Raw genomic sequence first — 22,358 nt, forward strand, 5'->3', positions numbered from 1 at the left:
CTTTTTTTTTAATTTATGTATTTTTTGGCTGCGTTCGGTCTTTGTTGCTGAGCGCAGGCTTTCTCGAGTTGCGGCGAGCGGGGGCTGCTCTTCATTGCGGTGCGCGGGCTTCCCATTGTGGTGGCTTCTCTTGTTGCGGAGCACGGGCTCTAGGCGTGTGGGCTTCAGTAGTTGTGACTCGCAGGCTCTAGAGTGCAGGCTCTGTAGTTGTGGCGCACAGGCTTAGTTGCTCCGTGGCATGTGGGATCTTCCCAGACCAGGGCTCAAACCTGTGTCGCCTGCATTAGCAGGCAGATCGTTAACCACTGCACCACCAGGGAAGTCCCTGTGTGTGTGTTTTAGGAAGTAGGATGATTAATTCCTTTTTTAAAAAATTGAGGTATAATTTACATGTAGTAAAATGTGCCCTTTCCACAGTATTTGAATTTTAACTGAACACATACAGTTGAGTAACCACTTCTGCAATCAAAATACTGAATAAACATTTCCATCACCCCAGAATATTACCTTGTGCATCTCTGTAGTCAGCCCTTCTTCCTACTTCTGCCTCTTGGCAACCACTTATCTGTTTTCTTTCCCTGTAGTTTTGTTTTTTCCCAGGATGTCATAAATTTAATCACATACTATGTAGTTTTCTGAATGTGGCTTATTCTGCTTAGCATAATGTATTTAAGATCAGTCTCTGTATTTGCATATATCAATAGTTCCTTTTTATTGCTGAGTTATTGTTTATCTGCTCACCAGTGAAAGGATGCTTGGGTTGTTTCTAATTTTTGTCCATTGTGAATAAAGCTGCTATATAAACATTAATTTTCATTTCTCTTGGGTAAATACCTAGAAGTTGGACTGCTGAGTCACATGGTAAATATACATTAATTTTATAATAAACCACGAAGGTGTTTTCTAAAGTGGCTGCTACCACTTTGCATTCTCACCAGTATTATAAGTGTGTTCTGGTCAGCACTTGTTATCATCAGTGTTTTGTTTATTTCAGGCATTCTAATAGGCATGTAGTGATAACTCCAACTCACTGTGGTTTTGCATTTCCCTAATGACTAATGATGTTGGGCATCTTTTCATGTGCTTATTTACCATCAGTATATCTTAGGTGAAGTACCTGTTCAAATCTTACTGCTCATTAAAAAAAAATCTAAAAACATTTTTCACTGAGTTATAATTAATATAGAATATTAGTTTTAGATGTGTAACATAGTGATTTGATATTTGTATACATTTTGAAACAACTGTATTAAGACCAGTTACCATCCATCACCATACAAAGTTGTTAAATTATTACTGACTATATTCCCTGTGTGTACATTACATCCCTGTGACTTATTTATTTTATAGCTGACGTGTACACCTATTAACCCCCTTCACCTATTTTGTCTGTCCCTTTTGCCCATTTAAAAAAATTTTTTTTTCTTATTAGTGAGTTTTGAGAGTTCATTATTCAAGATGTAAGTCCTTTATTAGATATATGTTTTGCAAATATTTTCTCCCATTCTCTGGCTTGGCTTAACAATATCTTGTCAAGAGAAGTTTTTACTTTTGATGACATTCAGCGTATCGTTTTTTCTTCCTTTTATGGTTCGTGCTTTTGGTGTCATATCTAAGAAATTTTTGCCTAACCCAAGGTCACAGAGACTTTCTTCTGTTTTCTTTTAGAAGCTTTATAGTTTTAGGTTTTAATTTAGATCTTTGATTCATTTTGAGGTAAAATTTTTGTGTGTGGTATGAGATGTGGATCAAGATTCATTTTTTTAACATATGGATTTTCATTTTTTCTAGTCCTATTTGTTGATAAGACTGTACTTTCTCCATTGAATTGCCTTTGCACCTTTTATGAAAATCAGTTGACCATATATGTGGCTCTTTCTGGACTTTCTGTTCTTTTCCATTGATGTGTGTGTGTGTGTGTGTGTGTGTGCACGTGCACATATATATATGTGTGTATATATATATATATATATATATATATATATGCATGTATCTGTATATATATATATCTATCTTTTGTCAACACTATCCTTTTGTCTTGATTACTATATCTTTATATTAAGTCTTGAAATCAAGTAATCTGAGTCTTCCAAACCCCCCTGCCCCCGCCCAAGATTGTTTTGGCTTTCCTAGTTCCTTTACTTTTTCATAATTTTAGAATTACCTTATCAGTTTCCACAAATCTGCTGGGATTCTGATTGTGATTGCATTGAATCTAAAGATCAGTTTGAGGAGAATATACATCTTAACAAAATTGAGTCTTCCAATCAGTGAACACAGTATGTCTCCATTATATAGGTCTTTTTATTTCTTTCATCAGTGTTTTGTAGTATTCATCACACAGACCTTGCACATATTTTGTTGGATGAATACCTAAGTATTTTATGTTATTTGGTATTAGTCAACAATAAATAGCCCGAATAGTCTATTCAGTAAATTGAATTCATAGTTAAAGTACTTTCCACCAAAGAGAACTTCAAGCCCGATAGCTTCCGTGGCAAATTCTACCAAACATTTAAGAAAAAAATAAAACCAATTTTATACAACCTTTTCCATACAATAGGAAGGCATACTTCCCAACACATTTATGAGGCCAACATTACCCTGATATTAAACTGGACAAAGACATTACAAGAACTCTACAAACCAGTATTTCTCATGAATTACCTACACAAGCCTTTTCAACAGATATTTGCAAATTGCACCCAGTATATATAAAAAGGATACTACATTATGATCAAGTGGGGTTTATCCTGGGAATGCAAGGTTTGCTCAACATTTGAAAATTAATGTGATCTACCATGGAAACAAGCTAAAGAATAAAAAATGAACATCTCCACAGATACATAAAACACGTTTGACAAAATCGAACATCCATTCATGATAAAAATTTTCAGCGACCTAGGAATAGACGGGAAGCTACTCAACCTGATAAATTTTATCTACGGAAAATCTTCGGCTAGCATCATACTCATCGTGAAAGCTTAGTATTTTCTTCCTAAGATCAGGAAGAGAACAAGGATGTCTGCTATCACCGCTACTGATCAGTGTTGTGCTGCAAGTCCTAGCCAAAGCAAGAATACAGAAATACAAGGCACCCTGATTAGAAAGGAAGAAGTAAAAATGACTCCTATTCGTAGACAACGTGCTTATCTACATAGAAAACCTTAAGAAACGCCAAAAAAAAGTTGTCAGAACTTACAAATGAGTTTAGCAAGGTCACAGAATAAAGGTCAACATACAAAATCAGCTGTATTTACATACATATATTAACAGAACAATTGGAAATTGATAAATTTTTTAAAAACATAAATTTAAGGTAAATTGCATCATTCTGTGCTTTGTCCCAAGAGTTACTTGATCATAAAAATCCGGTTTCATGTGTATGTTGTCATGGTGCTTACATTACAGGTTTTGACCTTTTAAAGATGGAGGTGTAATAATACTTTAAGCCTGTAGGCTTTTGGTAGGCTTTTGGAGAGGGAGATCCATTTGAAGATGACAATCCATGATATGGAAGTGACACAGAAGCAAGTATATATGAAGATTGTGTCTTGTCCTTAGGAGTAGTTTCTTTCCTAAGTTAGAGGATGCTTCTATATGTAATTAACAGTAATTATGAGTCTTATTTCTGAGTGTGTTCTTCATGAAGGGCAATATTTTGTTACTTAAAGTGTTAACTGGATGTTGGAGTTACACAGGGAGTTTTTTCTAGAGCTTAAACTGGATCATATTACTCTTTTTCACAAAATTTTTACAGTTAAAATAGTTCAGCGTGTATTAGAAGATAAGATGAAGCATGCCTGTGATTGATGGAATAGCCCAAGTCAGAGCATATTTCTGCTACTTCCTCCTCTGTTTCTTGTATCAAATCCTATACTTTTTAATGCTGAGTCCTGACATACCCTTAGAATCCTTGTCAGCATGAGCTTCCAACTGTTCATCATTGATATTTGGGGTTAAATCTATTTCCTATTCCTTTCCTAGGGTGTTAGAGCTGGGAGGTATATTAAAGATTCTCTAATTCAGTTCCATTTTATTGATTTGTGAGTTGAGGCCCTGAGAGGCCAGTGACCAGCAGAATCCAATGACAGACTGTCATGTTTTCCCCGAGGATTTTAATGTTGCCTCATGTTTGCCAAAGCCTCTGGCCTGAACAGCAATCCTAAACAGTGCACCAAGTTCTTAATAAAACTAACATAGAATATTGCAGCTACTCTGAAAATAAAATGAATATTGGTATCAGATAGAGAAACTTATTTAAAGTAGTTATTATGATTCAATTTTTCAGATATTATGAGCTATTTACAGAAACTGAGTTATATTTTGATTGTGAGCATATATCTTTTTTTATATTAAGCATTTCCAGACTACATTTGTGGTAGTCACTTGGATGTTTTGTGGTAGTCACTTGGCTATTGGAATGTTATAATGCGTTCATGACAAAAGGAAGTGTTTCTATTAGAATTTGTAAACATTGCTTGTGTGTTAAAGGGTACATGTCTATTCTTTATAAGGATTTTTCCTTAACTCCAATTTTAACGTTTAAAAGTCATTTATTAAGAAATAGCCTGAGTATTTAAAATTTTCCTTAAAATTTGAGAAACAAGTCAGTTTAAAAATTTTAATTTCCATTTCAATAAAAGTTTACAGTCTTGTTTAGCTATCTTGGATGTTACTATAGTTAGAAGTTATTTAATACCAAAAATAATTAATACTAATGCAGTTCTCATTAGTGTTCTTTGATTTAAATATCAGGGATAAATTGATCCAGGTGATACTATAACTTTTTACCAGTTGTCTCATTTTTCACATTTAACATAGCTGACAGGTCTTTAGAGTAGCGTGCGCTATCTTATCATTTTTATCTGATTGTAAAAGTAATTTCTCAGAGAATTGAATTTTCAAGAAAGGCATAAAGAAAAAACGTTGAACATGAGCTTAATGATACCACCCAGGGATAAGTTGCTGTTAACAGTTAATCCTATTTCACTTCTCACATTCATTCTATTTTGTAAATATTTTCATTGCCTGAAATATGTGCTTTAGAGTTTATGGTTCCAACAAATAACTCAAGGCTTACATTATAGGTACCAGTCAGAAGACAGATGAAAGCTAAGCAACTCAACGCACAATCCTATGGTGTGACTAGTTCAGCAGCTCGGAGGATATTGCAGTCTTTAGAGAAGATGTCAAGCCCTCTAGTGGTAAATTTTTTAAATCACAAATTCAGGAGTGTAACAGAATTTGAGTTTAGTGAAAAATCTTAATTTTGTTATTTCAACATTAACAGGATGCAAAAAGAATTCCATCTGTTTTTTCTTCTCCTCTGAATTCCGTAAGTTGACTTTTAAATCTTTTTAGGAGATATATTTTTATATATTGGTATGAGAGTCATATTTTTTCAAAGTTTCTCATCTATTCTAATAGTGTTTTATTTTTTCAGCCTCTTGATAGGAGTGGGATAGATACCACCACAGATTTTCAGGCCAGAAGGGAAAAGGTAAGACTTCTTTAGCATTTATTTAAGGTATTGGCAGTTTTGTTGTATTTATTTTTAAGTTGGCAAATATACAAATTGACTTTAGTTGATGGTCATTAGGGAACATGTTTGAAAAAATAGATTTTTTTACTTGGACATTGTAGCCTCTTGTGAGGGCCTTACCACATGCTGTATATGTAGTAGATGCTCTGTGAATATTTCTTGGTTATTTGGCATTTCCATCTTCAGTATCCTGGCAGTCTTTTTTTTTTTTTTTAACTTTATTATTTAAAAAAATTTTTTGGGGGGTATAGGTGATTTACAATGTTTTGTTAGTTTCAGGTGTATAGCAAAGTGAATCAGTTATACATATGTCCACTCATTTTTCAGATTCTTTTCCCATATAGGCCATTACAGAGTATAGAGTTCCCTGTGCTATACAGTAGGTTCTTATTAGTTATCTATTTTATATATTCCTGTCAGTCTTTATGAGTGACTCTTACAAACATTATGTTTGTTTCCTCATAAACAAACATTATGTCAAATTTGTTATGTGTGATGGGATTTCTAGTTGGCATATCTTCCATCAGTCAGCCAATGTACTGTTCCAAGATAGCAGAGCTAATAAAAAATATAATATAGATTATACATTGATAACCTTTTTTAGTGTATTCTATTTGGTTAAAATTAGCTTTGGAGGTTACTGTGGGGGAAAAAAAATGCTTAATAGTTAGAGTTAAAGAGGTATATTTTTTGTCAGTTATATTTGTGGCTAGTTAAATATCCTTCAGGGGAAGCAGATTCCCAGATCATTACTTGTGAAAGCATTTATTATGATACCAAGTTCCCCCAGCAGTAGTTGACTAAAATTATCATAAATCTCTGAATTAATTGTGGGAACTATATTCAAGATATTGGTAAATTATAATTATTGTTACTGAAATTCTGAAAGCTTAATTGAGTTTTTTCTTGGGATAGCATTGCTTCTCAATTTTCCGTAGTACCCAGACATTTGTAATAAGGCAAGAGAGAATTCATTATTGGCTGCTGTGATGGGATTAATTTAAGCCATTAGCTGCTTTTCTCAGACTCACTTATATCAGATTGCTTAAAAAGAAGTAAAATTTAAAAATTGTGCCATAAGAGAAGTTCTCATCAATAAAAATTTTATTAATGGTTGAGTATAGTATCAATAAAATTTTGGTAATGGGTGCTAGGAAGTATGAAGACCAGAATACAGTATTGTAGTTAAGGTTTTACGGTTGTAATCAGAACAGTCTACAAAATAGACTTGCTCATTGAATTATAGGATTACATTTGTGATGAGGATTTAGGGAAGAGCTAGTAACTATACAGAGGCTTTGCCCTGGAAACCAATGCTGTTCACAGCTGCTGCTGGGTGAAAGGACTGTATTCATAGTATTACAGTTTTTGGACAGAGTAGAAGCTCTTGGCTTTATAGTCGTCTTGCACCAACAGGATTTTTACTGTGTTTTCAGTGTACCAAAAGAATGTTGACAAAACACTTGTGTACTTAGATAATGAAGCCAGTTCATCTTAAGATTTGGAATTCTTCACAGTGCTTTACTAATTGGACTTAAATTGTACGACTTTTGATTTGGTTTTTAAATAACAATGGAAGAAAATTTACTTGGAGAGAGATTTGCTCATTTTTTAGCAATTAAAATATTTTCATAGCTAGTTTAAAAAAAAAGAGAATGTAGATAGTAATTTGGGGAAAATGTGGCAGAATCAGTTTTGGTTCATATGTTTGAAATTCATCCTGTAAAAGCTTAGATTATTCAAAATACTCTGCAATCGTTTCCATTTTGTGTGTGTCACGTGTGTGAAAAGTCATTAAGTCTAGAATAAAATAGTCTGTGAAACTGTTTTGAAATTATATGTGTATATGTAGGTATATGTCTAAATAAATAAGTACATACATAAATTAATAATATAAATACACACACACACCCTTGGTTCTTTACTTTCAGTTTTTCCTCCTAGTATTTGTTGGCACCCACTGGGTATTTCTCTAGGAAGTACTCATAGTTTCTGGGTTACATTAGCTATTGTCAAATAATTTTTAGATATGCATCGCTGATAAATGAAAATAAAAGTTTGTCTTTTGATTTCTGCCTGTGTGTAAGGTGGACTCTCAACACCCCCCTGTTCAGAGACTCATGACCCCAAAGCCAGTTTCCGTAGCAGCAAATCGAACTGTTTATTTTAAACCATCTCTGACCCCTTCTGGTGAATTAAGGAAGACTAATCAAAGAATAGATAAAAAGCACAGTGTGAGTATGTGTTTATTTTCACTAGTCTTTGAATATTGATTAAAATGAGTAAGAATAAATAAAGTACCAGTAACCTACTGTTGCAGTCTAGCAACTAGATAATGCGTAAAGTTTGTGAATTAGTGATGATTACGAATTGGTATGGCTTTAAATAGTTGGCACCTTGGTCAAATCCTAAATTAGTGTTTACTAGTAAACACTAGTATATATTCATTGTTTAGATTAAATAATTTTGCCAAACTAGCTTTATTTGTGTGTTTTGTTTATGTTGTTGAACTATTTGAAAATAAATTTTAGACACCATGACTGTTCACCCCAAACTGCTTTGGTATAGATCTCCTATGTTGTCATGTCTAAGCAAATTACTGTCAGTTCCTTCCTAATATTATCTAATATCTAGTTAATATTCATATGTTATTTATAGCTGTTTGCGTTTTTTTGTTTTTGTTTTTGTTTACCATGCCGTGCATCTTGTGGAATCTTAGTTCCCCAACCAGAGATTGAACCCAGGGCCCAGGCAGTGAAAGCACAAGAGTCCTAACCACTGGACTGCAAGGGAATTAATTCCCTATGGCTACTTTTTTGAGCCAGAATCCAAACAGGTTTCACATATTACTTTTGGTTTTGTCTTTCTAGACCTCAAATCTTCATGCTCACCACATTGTTTTTGTTTTTAAATAACTTCCTTATTGAGATATAATTCATATACCTTGCCATTCACCTATTTATTTAAAGTTTACAGTTCAGTGGTTTTAGTATATTCACAGTTGTTCATCTACCAGTACAGTCAACTTTAGAACATTTTCATCACCATCCCCTCCCCCTCCCCCAAATCTCACATCCATTAGTGGTCACTCTCCACCTCTAACCCCTCAAGCCCTAGGCAACCACTCTCTATAGGCTTGCTTATCTGGACATGTCATATAAATGAAATCTTAAAATAAGTGGTCCTTGGTGTTTGGCTTATTTCACTTATGTTTTTGAGGTTCACATCATATATTAGAACTTCAGTCCTTTTTTATGGCTGAATAATATTTCATTGTTTGGATATACCACATTTATCCATTCATCAGTTGAGGGACATTTAGGTTGTTTTCACTTTTTAACTGTAATGAATAAATACTGCTGTGAACTTTTGTGTGCAAGTTTTTTTGTGGACATAGGTATTCATTTCTCTTGGGTCTTATAGCTTGGAGTAGAATTGTTAGGCACATTGGTATTTGAAAAGGCCAGGTCAGTTGTCTTATATGATGTGTCTCATATCCTGGGTTTGTCTGTTTTCCTGTGTCATTTAACTAAAGTGCATTTTTTTGTATTTACATAACATCTTCCTATTTGTGCCTTTGTTTATGTTTAATTTCATTCAATCTTTGTAACAACTCAATTTCTTGAAAATATTCAAACTAAAGTTGAAAGAATAGTACAATATTTACCCATTTCCTTTAACTTGACTCACCAATCTTTAACATTTTTTCATATTTGCTTTATCAAACTTTAAAAAAATGATTTGAACATAATTTTGGACTTGCAAGAAAAATCTTAAGAACTCCACATTTTACTACATTTCCTTCATGTTTTTCTGTGTTTTCTACAAACAAGGAGTTCCCTCACATAACTGCAGAACAATTACCCAAACCAGAAAGAAAGTTGATATCGGTACAGTACTATTATTTACAGATTTTATTTAGATGCCAGTTGTCCCGAAAGAAAGAAAATGCAAGATCATGTCTTGCACTTAGTTGTCATATCTCTTTATCTCCTTTAGTCTAGAACAGGTTTTTAGGGTTTTTTTATTTGCTTGTTTTTTGGTATTTCATAACATTGATAGTTCTGAAGAGTAAAGTAAGCTGCGTGTTCGACGTCTCCTCATGATTAGACTCCGGTGTGGTACTTTTGGTAGTAATACCACAGAATAGAGTCTGAACTCTTCTCACTGTGTCGTATTAGGAGGCACGCTCTACCAGCTGGTCCCACTCCTGACACTGTGATAACTAGTTAAGGTGGCGTCAGTGGGATTTCTTCACTGTGAAGTTACTGTTTTACCTTTCGTAATTAATAAGATATCTTTGAGAGGATAAATATCTTTTTCACCCACCAGTGTTAGCATTATTGATGATATTTGCCTGAATCTATTATTTGTAGATGCCAAATGGTGGTTTTCTAATTACACTATTTCTTCTACCTTTATGAAGTTGGCTTTCTACTGTAGGAAGTTTTCTTTTCTCTTTTTTTGTGTGTATTTCCCTATTTAAGTCAGCGTGAATTCTTATATTTCATAAGATTATAATCTTTTATTAGCATTATTTATCTTGATGCTCATATTGTCCCATATTTGGCCTTTGAACTGGCTCCTGTGTGTCCTTTTAATATTTCCCCATCATTTTTCAAGCCCTTAGTTTCTTTTTGATACTGTAAAACAACCCAGGCTCATCTTGTGAGTTTTCAGCCCCAGCCCTGTAATCAGCCATTTCTCCAAGGAACCCTGATTCCTTTAGATGGAGGAACTCTTAAGGTGCAGAGAATCACTTCAAAAGGAATATGCTTGTAAATTTGATTGCACATTTAATAGGCCTTAATGAGAGATAAGTAAAAGTATTTTTGTGGTTGGTAAGTGTATTAAATTTGTACACTGCTGTTTTGTTGAAAGGACAGTTGTGCTTAGTGACAGTTTATGTGTCTAATCACACTGTAGCTCTTGGTCATCATTCAGGAGACAGGATATAGGTTGCAGATTTTAGGATTCATTAACTAAAAAATCATCAAATTCCTGATTCCAAATATTAAAATTCACAGATAGAAGGGTGGTGTTAAGAAAATTAAATAAGCAAGCTTGTAAATACATTGTGTTTATTCTTTTCTAGACTGGATATGAAAAAAATATGACACCAGGACAAAATAGAGAACAACGAGAAAGGTAATGTCATCTTTATAGTGAAGCTTCTTTATACTCATTTGTAAGGTCTGTATTTGATTTGTATCTGCCTTTTTGAAGATTAAGAAGGTTAAAAAAATAGAAACCACACACACATCTGTCAGCTTTTAAAATCACATTCAGCTGAACATTTATTTTCTCAGTTGTTACCCGTTCTAATTTTTCGGTGTTCAATTAGTTAACAAGTTATGGACCAGAGTAATACATCATTGGTTTTAATTTTCTTTTTCTTTGCCTAGCGGCTTTTCTTACCCAGATTTCAGTGTGTCTGCAGCCAATGGTTTGTCTTCTGGAGTAGGTGGTGGAGGTGGGAAGATGAGGCGAGAGAGGACGCGCTTTGTGGCATCTGAACCTCAAGAGGAGGAGGTAGGGTTGTACTCTTAACATGTGTTCTGAAGCATTGTAATACCTTGAAGTTTATTATTAAAAGCTTTGGTGTGGTGGTGAGGGGGAGACCTGGAGGTCCCCTGGAGGGGTGGGATTTGGGGAGACCCAGCACAAGAATAATCTGCCATTGAAACAGTTCCTTAAAAGTGTGTGTGTGTGTGTGTGTGTGTTAAGCTGTCAGGCTTTTTTTTTTTTTTTTATAATTTTTGGCTGCGTTGGGTCTTCGTTGCTGCGCAGGCTTTCTCTAGTTGCGGTGAGCAAGGGCTACTCTTCATTGCAGTGTGCTGGCTTCTCATTGTGGTGACTTCTCATGGTGGTGGCTTCTCTTGTTGCGGAGCATGGACTCTAGGCGTGTGGGCTTCAGTAGTTGTGGCACACGGGCTCAGTAGTTGTGGCTCGCGGGCTCTAGAGTGCAGGCTCCGTAGTTGTGGCGCACGGGCTTAGTTGCTCCATGGCATGTGGGATCTTGGTTTCCCTGACCAGGGATCGAACTGGCATCCCCTGCATTGCAAGATGGTTTCTTAACCACTGGACCACCAGGGAAGTCCGGAGAAATGTTTCCACCTGTGTAACCCAAACCCCTATCAAGCTGTCGAACATTTCCATCACTCCAGAAAGTTCACTCATGCACCTTCCCTGTCAATGCCCATTGCCTCCTGCCCCAGGGACAGTCACTATTCTCATTTGTTCCATAATATATATATATATGGTTTTGCTGGTTCTAGAACTTCATATTGATACAGTTAGTCAGTATGTATTCTTTTGTTTCTGACTATTGTGAATAAAGCTTCTGTGAACATTCTTGAACCTTTTTGTAGACATAAGTTATTTCTCTTAAGATAAATACTTAGAAGTGAAGTTATGAGGTTATATGATATGTGTTTAACTTTTTAAGTAACTGACAAACTGTTTTCCCCAAAGTGATTGTAACATTTTACACTCCCACCAGCAGTGTGGGGCTTTTCTTAATCAACTACTCTTTATCAGTAGTTGACTGTCATCCTTTAAATTTTAGCCCTTCTGCTTTGTGTATGATGGTGTCTCATTGTAATTTTAATTTGCCTTTCCCTCTTGCTTAATAATGTGTTCTTCTTTATGTGTTTATTGGCCATAATATCTTCCTTTGTGAGGTGTCAGTTAGATCTTTTGCTCTTTTAAAAATTGGATTGTCTTACTATCATCGAGTTGTAGCAACTCTATAAATTCTAGACCCAAGTACTTTGTCAGATACGTGTCTTACAAATATTTTCTCCCAGTTTGACTTGCCTAATCCTTTTCTTAACAGTATCCTTTAATAAGCAGATGTTCTAACTTTATGAAGTCTGAACTTACCCATTTTTTCCCATTATTTTTACTGTTCTTTGTGTCCTAAGAAACCTATCCCCAGGCTGCCAAAAAAGTCTCCTATGTTTTCTTCTAGGAGATGTATAGTACTGCTTTTATGTTTTTCCTAGTTTCCTTTTTGATTCCTTATATGATCCATGGATTATTAAGAAGTGGATTTAGTCATGATTTTAATGTTTTGAAATGTATTGAGACTTGTTTTGTAGCCCAGCACATGGTCTGCTTGATGAGTCTTGACGAATGTATATTCTGCGGTTGTTGGGTATAGTATTCTCCAGATATCAGTTAGATAAGATGACTGATAGTATTTCTAAGATCTTTGTTCTTGCTGAATTTTGGAGGGAGTGGGGTGGGGAGATGTCTGTTTACTGTATTGTTGAGATATGAGTTAAAATTGTCAACTTTTATTTGGTGAATTTGTCTTTTTCCCATTTATAATGTCAATTTTTGCTTACTTATTTTGAGGCCCTCATTGGTGCATATACCTTATATCTATTGTGGCTTCTCAGTGATTTGCCCCTTTTAATATTACTAAATGTCCTTTAAAAAAATCTTTGGAAATATTCTTTGTCTTGAAACCTGCTTTAGCCAGTGTTTAATATAGCCAGACACTTTATTACTGGAATTAGCCTTCTTATGCTTACTAACTGCAAGTTATATCTTTTTCCATCCATTTACTTTCAATCTGTGCCTTTTCGTTTAATCTTAAGCCTCTTATAGACAGCATATAATTGAGTCTTGTCCTTTTATCTATTTTCTGCCTTTTAATTGGAATGTTTACTTATATTATTGGTATGGTTGGATTAAGGTCTACCTTTTTTTTTATTTTCTATTTTTCCCACTTGTTTTTTGTTTCTCTCTTGTTCCTTTTGAAAGCTGTCTTCTTTTAGGTTAATTGGAAAAATTAAGAGGAAAAAAGGATGTTAGCCTCACATATTCTCCAATTCTTCCAGAAATCTGAATTTCCATCTGGTATCATTTCCCTTCACCCTGAAGAACCTATAGAGCAGGTTTTATGATGACAGATTCGTAGTCTTGTTTTCTCCAAGTGCCTTTATTACACACCTGTAGTTTACAGAGATTTGGTTTGCCAGAGATTTAGACAGTTTATGTGCAGACTTGGGATTCCCTTCTGTGGCTCTTCATTCCTGCATCTCCCCTTGTTTTCTACCTACTGTGATCACCCTTTTGTGTCCTTTGAATGCCTCAACCAACAGATTTGCAGTTTTCTTTCTGAATTTCAACTATCCAACTGGCATCAACTCAAAGAGAGCAGGAAGCTCACTCAGAAGAAGCCCTTCTTCTAAGTATCTTCTTCCCTCCAGTATCTGCTTGCTTTTGGTTGCTTTGTAGTGTTTTCAGATGGATGTTTTTAATATATTGTCCAGAGTCTATAATTCCTATCTGTCAGAGCATTGGTCAGGCACAAGCTCCTCCACCATTAGCAGAAGTGGAACTCTTTTTGTCTGTTCTAATCTGGGTCATTTGAGACTAGTGGTGGTCTTTGCTATATTGAGTTAAAAACCAAGGCAGTTCACCAGACTTAGTGCTGACGTTTATTAAATGCTTGTTTTACATGCCAAGACCAAAAGTGACTTTCTTTCGTATTAATACCACAACTATGGTATGTTAATTTTTTTTCTCATTTTCACCAGTTAGGAAATTGGTACTGAGGACAGTTAGGTTCACGAAGTCTCATGGCTGACTGGTGGCACAGCTGGGATTCATATCTTGTTTATTTATTTATTTATTTATTTTTTTAAATTTTTATTTATTTGTTCATTTATTTATGGCTTGTGTTGGGTCTTCGTTTCTGTGCGAGGGCTTTCTCTAGTTGCGGCAAGCGGGGGCCACTCTTCATCGCGGTGCGCGGGCCTCTCACTATCGTGGCCTCTCTTGTTGCGGAGCACAGGCTCCAGACGCGCAGGCTCAGTAATTGTGGCTCACGGGCCTAGCTGCTCCGCGGCATGTGGGATCTTCCCAGACCAGGGCTCGAACCCGTGTCCCCTGCATTGGCAGGCAGATTCTCAACCACTGCGCCACCAGGGAAGCCCTATTTATTTATTATTTATTCAAGAGCTCACATCGTTAACATTGCCTGCAGAGTGCTACCGTATCCTTGTTTATTCTAAACTTACCTGTAACTATTGATATATCAGTTCTACCTGAAAATAAGTAGAGACAAAAGTATGACACGAAAGATGAAATATACCATTGTAAAACATGTTGTGTTTTAGGAAATGGAAGTCCCAGTATTACCGAAAATCTCTCTACCCATCGCCAGTTCTTCCTTGCCTACCTTCAGTTTCAGTTCTGCTGTGATGACAGCTTCCTCTCCATCGCCCAGTGGTCCTTCACAGTCATTAACCAACCAGGTAAAAAACCATTGCACCAATAGAGGTGGTTTTTGTTTTTTCTCATTCTTTAATTTTCAAAAAGCTAAGCTGTTTAAAGCAATGATTAATTTTCACTATGGAAATTAACAACTCAGTGAGATGAGAAAAATGGAAATAGTGTTTTGCTTTTTTTTTTTTTTTTAATGTACATCATGATGGGAGCATTCTTCAATTCTTATGAATGCATTAGAGGAAGAGTTGATAAGTTTGCTTCCAAACAATCTTTCCAGTTAAAATACTTTTTTTTTTTTTGTTTTTGGTGAGAGTGGATTTATGTTTTTGTTTCTCAAGTAGTATTAACATTTTTAATCTGCTCCTGAAATTTTTATGCTTTTTTTCCTGACTTTTACATCTTCTGAACATATTCTTATAGATGTTATTTTTCCCCTTTAGATAAATATCTCCCTCTAAGGTAATGTATATTCCTCTTCCAAGGGGAAGCAAGATCTTATAGCAGTTAACTGTTAAGTAGTTTTCAGAAGTTAAAAAGTGATTTTTAAATTCAAAAGGGGAAAAAATTGCTTTTGGCTTCTTTGTAATAATTAATTTTGCTTAAGGTCTATTTTATTGTCAATTTCTTTTCTAAAAAACTCTTTTTGTATCGTTTCTTTAATAATTTGGAAAACTAGGTACAAATGACCTCTCCAAACAGCACTGGCAGCCCCTTGTTTAGATTTTCATCTCCAATTGTAAAATCTACTGAGGCAGATGTACTACCTCCGTCATCTGTAAGTAGCAAGCAAGGACTATTTCATATTTATTGATTTCAAAGGCATACTGTATTTTTAAAATCAAATCTAAGATGCCATTGGTAGTAAGAAATACCACTTTTCTTACCAAAAAAATTCCAATGTACAGAAAACTTTGAATGAACATCTATATATTTTTCACTATATATACATATATATATATATATGCATATGCATATTCTTATGTACCATTTGAAAGTTAGGATGCAGACATCTTGGTACCCTTAATACCTTTCCGTGTATCCCCTAAGAAAAAGGATATTCCTTTGTATACCCACAATACAGTTATCCTATCCAAGAAATGTAACATGATATAATAGTAATAGTGTTCATGTTCAGATCTACCCATCAGCCCCAGACTGTCCTTTAATTGCTGTTTGTTTCTCTTGGTCCTAGATCCAGTTACGATTAGGACTAATCTAAGTCATATTGAATTTAGTTAACATGTCTCTTGAATTGACTTTAATCTAGAAAAGTTGGAAGTTTTTATGTCCCACAGTATGTATTTGTTTCTTCATAATTAAGAATAAATATTTTGAGTATGAATAATACATAAGTTTAATGTTCGAATTGCCCTACCTGTATTTGGCATGTGTATCATTTTAACATGTTACCTTCTGTTTTTCACTGTGTCCTTGTTTTCTGTCACAACTAGATGTTCCAGATCATTTTGTAACTTCCCTGCCACATGCCTGAAATGCACTTGTTGGCCATAAAGTCTCATACTTTTTATTAGGAAATGGCATTTAGAAATCCAAAACTGGGCATTAGGAACACATTATTTTACGTATTGCTTTGAATGAAAAAATGCTTCAGAAATTTTAAATGCTGTTGTTAAACTGTGACACACCATTCATTATAAGAAGCACACCAGTTTTAGAGATTTAAAATAGGAGAAACTGTGAATCTTATAATACGTGAAATTCAGTATATTTTTTTGACTTGGCATAAAATAGAGCTTTATATTTGATAATCATTTGAAGCTAAATGGACACTGAAAAGACACCTTCTCTCTCTACAGATTGGATTTACATTTAGTGTGCCCGTGGCAAAGACAGCAGAACGTTGTGGCCCTAGTAGTGCCTCAGAGCCACTTACAAGGAGTTCAGGTAAGGAACCATTTCCATAATATTTCACATAAAAATACATTAGATTGATATTTTAAATTATCTTTTACCTTTGGCAGTTCTTGTAAATGGTTTCGTTTGAATACAATTAGCTCTCTAAATGTGAATGGTTACAGTTTGGATGTGAAAGGGATGGTCACAATAACAAATTTATCCACTGTCTTTGTTTAGTCAAAATAAAGTGATAGTTTATTATAAATGAAATCTTCCCTTTTTTTTTAACATCTTTATTGGAGTCTAATTGCTTTACAATGGTGTGTTAGTTACTGCTGTATAACAAAGTGAATCAGCTATACGTATATATATATATATCCCCATATCCACTCCCTCTTGCGTCTCCCTCCCACCTTCCCTACCCAACCCCTCTAGGTGGTCACAAGGCACCAAGCTGATCTCTCTGTGCTATGCGGCTGCTTCCCACTAGCTGTCTATTTTACATTTGGTAGTGTATATATGTCCATGCCACTCTCTCAGTTTGTCCCAGCTTCCCCTTCCCCTTCCCTGTGTCCTCAAGTCCATTCTCTCGTCTGTGTCTTTTTTCTTTATTCCAGTCCTGCCCCTAGGTTCTTCAGAAACTTTTTTTTTTTTTTTTAGATTCCATATATATGTGTTAGCATATGATATTTGTTTTTCTCTTTCTGACTTACTTCACTCTGTGTGACAAACTCTAGGTCCATCCACCTGACTACAAATAACTCAATTTCGTTTATTTTTATGGCTGAGTAATATTCCATTGTATATATGTGCCACTTCTTCTTTATCCATTCATCTGTTGATGGACACTTAGGTTGCTTCCATGTCCTGGCTATTGTAAATAGTGCTGCAATGAACATTGTGGTATATGACTCTTTTTGAATTATGGTTTTCTCAGGGTATATGCCCAGTAGTGGGATTACGGGGTCATATGGTAGTTCTATTTTTAGTTTTTTAAGGAACCTCCATACTGTTCTCCATAGTGGCTGGAGATTTACATTCCCACCAACAGTGCAAGAGGGTTCTCTTTTCTCCACACCCTCTCCAACATTTATTGTTTGTAGGTTTTTTTGATGATGGCCATTCTGACTGGTGTGAGGTGATACCTCATTGTAGTTTTGATTTGCATTTCTCTAATGATTAGTAATGTTGAGCATCCTTTCATGTGTTTGTTGACAATCTGTATATCTTTGGAGAAATGTCTATTTAGGTCTTCCGCCCATTTTTGGATTGGGTTATTTTTTTTTTGATATTGAGCTGCATGAGCTGCTTGTATATTTTGGAGATGAGTCCTTTGTCAGTTGCTTCGTTTGCAAATATTTTCTCCCATTCTGAGGGTTGTCTTTTCGTCTTTTTTTATGGTTGCCTTTGCTGTGCAAAAGCTTTTAAGTTTCATTAGATCCCATTTGTTTATTTTTGTTTTTATTTCATTTCTCTAGGAGGTGGGTCAAAAAGTATCTTGCTGTGATTTATGTAATAGAATGTTCTGCCTATGTTTTCCTCTGAGAGTTTGATGGTGTCTGGCCTTACATTTAGGTCTTTAATCCATTTTGAGTTTATTTTTGTGTATGGTGTTAGGGAGTGTTCTAATTTCATTCTTTTACATGTAGCTGTCCAGTTTTCCCAGCACCACTTACTGAAGAGGCTGTCTTTTCTCCACTGTATATTCTTGCCTCCTTTATCAAAGATAAGGTGACCGTATGTGCATAGGTTTATCTCTGGGCTTTCTATCCTGTTCCATTGATCTATATTTCTGTTTTTGTGCCAGTACCAGACTGTCTTGATTACTGTAGCTTTGTAGTAATAGTCTGAAGTCTGGGAGCCTGATTCCTCCAGTTCTGTTTTTCTTTCTCAAGATTGCTTTGGCTATTCGGGGTCTTTTGTGTTTCCATACAAATTGTGAAATTTTTTTGTTCTAGTTCTGTGGAAAATGCCATTGGTAGTTTGATAGGGATTGCATTGAATCTGTAGATTGCTTTGGGTGGTATAGCCATTTTCACAGTGTTGATTCTTCCAATCCAAGAATATGGTATATCTCTCCATCTATTTGTATCATGTTTAATTTCTTTCATCAGTGTCTTATAATTTTCTGCATACAGGTCTTTTGTCTCCTTAGGTAGGCTTATTCGTAGGTATTTTATTCTTTTTGTTGCAGTGGTAAATGGGAGTGTTTCCTTAATTTCTCTTTCAGATTTTTCATCATTAGTGTAGAGGAATGCAAGAGATTTCTGTGCATTAATTTTGTATCCTGCTACTTTACCAGATTCGTTGATTAGCTCTAGTAGTTTTCTGGTAGCATTTTTAGGACTCTTTATGTATAGTATCATGTCATCTGCAAACAGTGACAGTTTTACTTCTTCTTTTCTGATTTGGATTCCTTTTATTTCTTTTCCTTCTCTGATTGCTGTGGCTAAAACTTCCAAAACTATGTTGAATAATAATGGTGAGAGTGGGCAACCTTTTCTTGTTCCTGATCTTAGTGGAAATGGTTTCAGTTTCTCACCATTGAGAACGATGTTGGCTGTGGGTTTGTCATATGTGGCCTTTATTATGTTGACGTAGGTTCCCTCTATGCCCACTTTCTGGAGAGCTTTTATCATAAATGGGTGTTGAATTTTGTCAAAAGCTTTTTCTGCATCTATTGAGATGATCATATGGTTTTTATCCTTCAGTCTGTTAATATGTAACACATTGATTGATTTGCATATATTGAAGAATCCTTGCATTCCTGGGATAAACCCCATTTTGTCATGGTGTATGATCTTTTTAGGGTACTGTTGGATTCTGTTTGCTAGTATTTTGTTGAGGATTTTTGCATCTATGTTCATCAGTGATATTGGCCTGTAGTTTTCTTGTTTTGTAACATCTTTGTCTGGTTTTGGTATCAGGGTGATGGTGGCCTCATAGAATGAGTTTGGGAGTGTTCCTCCCCTGCTATATTTTGGAAGAGTTTGAGAAGGATAGGTGTTAGCTCTTCTCTAAATGTGTGATAGAATTTGCCTGTGAGTCCATCTGGTCCTGGGCTGTTGTTTGTTGGAAGACTTTTAATCACAGTTCCAATTTCAGTGCTTGTGACTGGTCTGTTTATATTTTCTATTTCTTCCTGGTTCAGTTTCGGAAGGTTGTGCTTTTCTAAGAATTCCAGGTTGTCCATTTTATTGGCATAGAGTTGCTTGTAGTAATCTCTCTTGATCCTTTCTATTTCTGCAGTGTCAGTTGTTACTTCTCCTTTTTCATTTCTAATTCTGTTGATCTGAGTCTTCTCCCTTTTTTCCTTCATGAGCCTGGCTAATGGTTTATCAGTTTTGTTTATCTTCTCAAAGAACCAGCTTTTAGTTTTATTGATCTTTGCTATCGTTTCCTTCATTTCTTTTTCATTTACTTCTGATCTGATCTTTATGATTTCTTTCCTTCTGTTAACTTTAGGGGTTTTTTTTTGTTCTTTCTCTAATTGCTTTAGGTGTAAGTTTAGGTTGTTGGAGATTTTTCTTGTTTCTTGAGGTAGGGTTGTATTGCTATAAACTTCTCTCTTAGAACTGCTTTTGCTGCATCCTATAGGTTTTGGGCTGTCATGTTTTCATTGTCATTTGCTTCTAGGTATTTTTTGATTTCCTCTTTGATTTCTTCAGTGATCTCTTGGTTATTTAGTAGCATATTGTTTAGCCTCCATGTGTTTGTATTTTTTACAATTATTTTCCTGTAATTGATATCTAGTCTCATAGCGTTGTTGTCGGAAAAGCTACTCGATATAATTTCAATTTTCTTTACCAAGGCTTGATTTGTGACCCAAGATATGATCTATCCTGAAGAATGTTCCATGAGCACTTGAAAAGAAAGTGTATTCTGTTGTTTTTGGATGGAATGTCCTATAAATACCAATTAAGTCCATCTTGGTTAATGTATCTTTTAAAGCTTGTGTTTCTTTATTTATTTTCATTTTGGTTGATCTATCCATTGGTGAAAGTGGGATGTTAAAGTCCCCTACTGTTATTGTGTTACTGTCGATTTCCCCTTTTATGGCTGTTAGCATTTGCCTTATGTGTTGAGGTGCTCCTGTGTTGGGTGCATAAATATTTACAATTGTTGTATCTTCTTGGATTGATCCCTTGATCATTCTATAGTATCCTTCTTTGTGTCTTGTAATAGTCTTTATTTTAAAGTCTATTTTGTCTGATATGAGAATTGCTACTCCAGGTTTCTTTTGATTTCCATTTGCATGGAATATCTTTTTCCGTCCCCTCACTTTCAGTCTCTATGTGTCCCTAGGTCTGAAGTGGGTCTCTTGTAGACAGCATATATACAGGTCTTGTTTTTGTATCCATTCAGCCACTCTCTCTTTTGGTGGGAGCATTTAATCCATTTACATTTAAGGTAGTTATCGATATGTATGTTCCTGTTACCATTTTCTTAATTGTTTTGGGTTTGTTATAGTAGGTCTTTTCCTTCTCTTGTATTTCCTGCCTAGAGAAGTTCCTTTAGCATTTGTTGTAAAGCTGGTTTGGTGGTGCTGAATTCTCTTAGCTTTCACTTGTCTGTAAAGGTTTTAATTTCTCTGTCGAATCTGAATGAGATCCTTGCTGGGTAGAGTAATCTTGGTTGTAGGTTTTTCCCTTTCATCACTTTAAATATGTCCTGCCACTCCCTTCTGGCTTACAGAGTTTCTGCTGAAAGGTCAGCTGTTAACCTTATGGGGATTCCCTTGTATGTTATTTGTTGCTTTTCCCTTGCTGCTGTTAATATTTTTTCTTTGTATTTAATTTTTGATAGTTTGATTAATATGTGTCTTGGCTTGTTTCTCCTTGGATTTATCCTGTATGGGACTCTGTGCTTCCTGGACTTGATTGAAAGCCTCCCTAACATGGGAAGGGATATAGTCAACTATAATCTCTTCAAATATTTTCTCAGTCCCTTTCTTTTTCTCTTCTTCTTCTGGGACCCCTATAATTCGAATGTTGGTGTGTTTAATGTTGTCCCAGAGATCTCTGAGACTCTCCTCAATTCTTTTCATTCTTTTTTCTTTATTCTGTTCTGTGGTAGTTATTTCCACTATTTTATCTTCCAGGTCACTTATCCATTCTTCTGCCTCAGTTATTCTGCTGTTGATTCCTTCTAGAGAGCTTTTCGTTTCATTTATTGTGTTGTTCATCATTGTTTTTTGCTCTTTAGTTCTTCTAGGTCCTTGTTAAACGTCTTTTGTATTTTCTCCATTCTATTTCCAAGATTTTGGATCATCTTTACTATACTTACTCTGAATTGTTTTTCAAGTAGACTGCCCATTTCCTCTTCATTTGTTTGGTCTGCTGTGTTTTTACCTTGCTCCTTCATCTGCTGCGTATTCTTCTGTTTTCTCATTTTACTTAACTTACTGCTTTTGGGGTCTTCGTTTCGCAGACTGCAGGTTCGTAGTTCCTGTTGTTTTTGGTGTCTGTCCCCAGCGGGTAAGGTTGTTTCAGTGGGTTGTTTAGGCATCCTGGTGGAGGGGACTGGTGCCTGTGTTCTGGTGGATGAGGCTGGATCTTGTCTTTCTGGTGGGCAGGACTGTGGCCGGTGGTGTGTTTTGGGGTGTCTGTGAACTTAGTATGATTTTAGGCAGCCTCTCTGCTGCTCATGGTTGGGGTTGTGTTCCTGTCTTGCTAGTTGTTTGGCATGGGGTGTCTAGCACTGGAGCTTG

General features: G+C 35.5%; 1 protein-coding gene across 2 annotated transcripts in view; it reads left to right on the plus strand.

Annotated features, from left to right (window-relative positions):
• The window catches only part of NUP153 (nucleoporin 153), a 74,703-nt gene that overhangs the window by 30,626 nt on the left and 21,719 nt on the right, over positions 1 to 22,358 (plus strand). For both annotated transcript variants that reach the window (XM_082346313.1, XM_082346314.1), the window contains exons 6-14: positions 5,091 to 5,207; positions 5,294 to 5,338; positions 5,447 to 5,503; positions 7,633 to 7,779; positions 10,641 to 10,693; positions 10,951 to 11,077; positions 14,680 to 14,817; positions 15,468 to 15,566; positions 16,609 to 16,696. In XM_082346313.1, coding sequence (XP_082202439.1) covers positions 5,091 to 5,207; positions 5,294 to 5,338; positions 5,447 to 5,503; positions 7,633 to 7,779; positions 10,641 to 10,693; positions 10,951 to 11,077; positions 14,680 to 14,817; positions 15,468 to 15,566; positions 16,609 to 16,696 — 871 coding nt within the window. The remainder of the gene's footprint in view (positions 1 to 5,090; positions 5,208 to 5,293; positions 5,339 to 5,446; positions 5,504 to 7,632; positions 7,780 to 10,640; positions 10,694 to 10,950; positions 11,078 to 14,679; positions 14,818 to 15,467; positions 15,567 to 16,608; positions 16,697 to 22,358) is intronic.

Source organism: Balaenoptera borealis (assembly GCF_965194805.1).
Source record: "Balaenoptera borealis genome assembly, chromosome: 12".
Classification (NCBI taxonomy): Eukaryota; Metazoa; Chordata; class Mammalia; order Artiodactyla; family Balaenopteridae; genus Balaenoptera; species Balaenoptera borealis.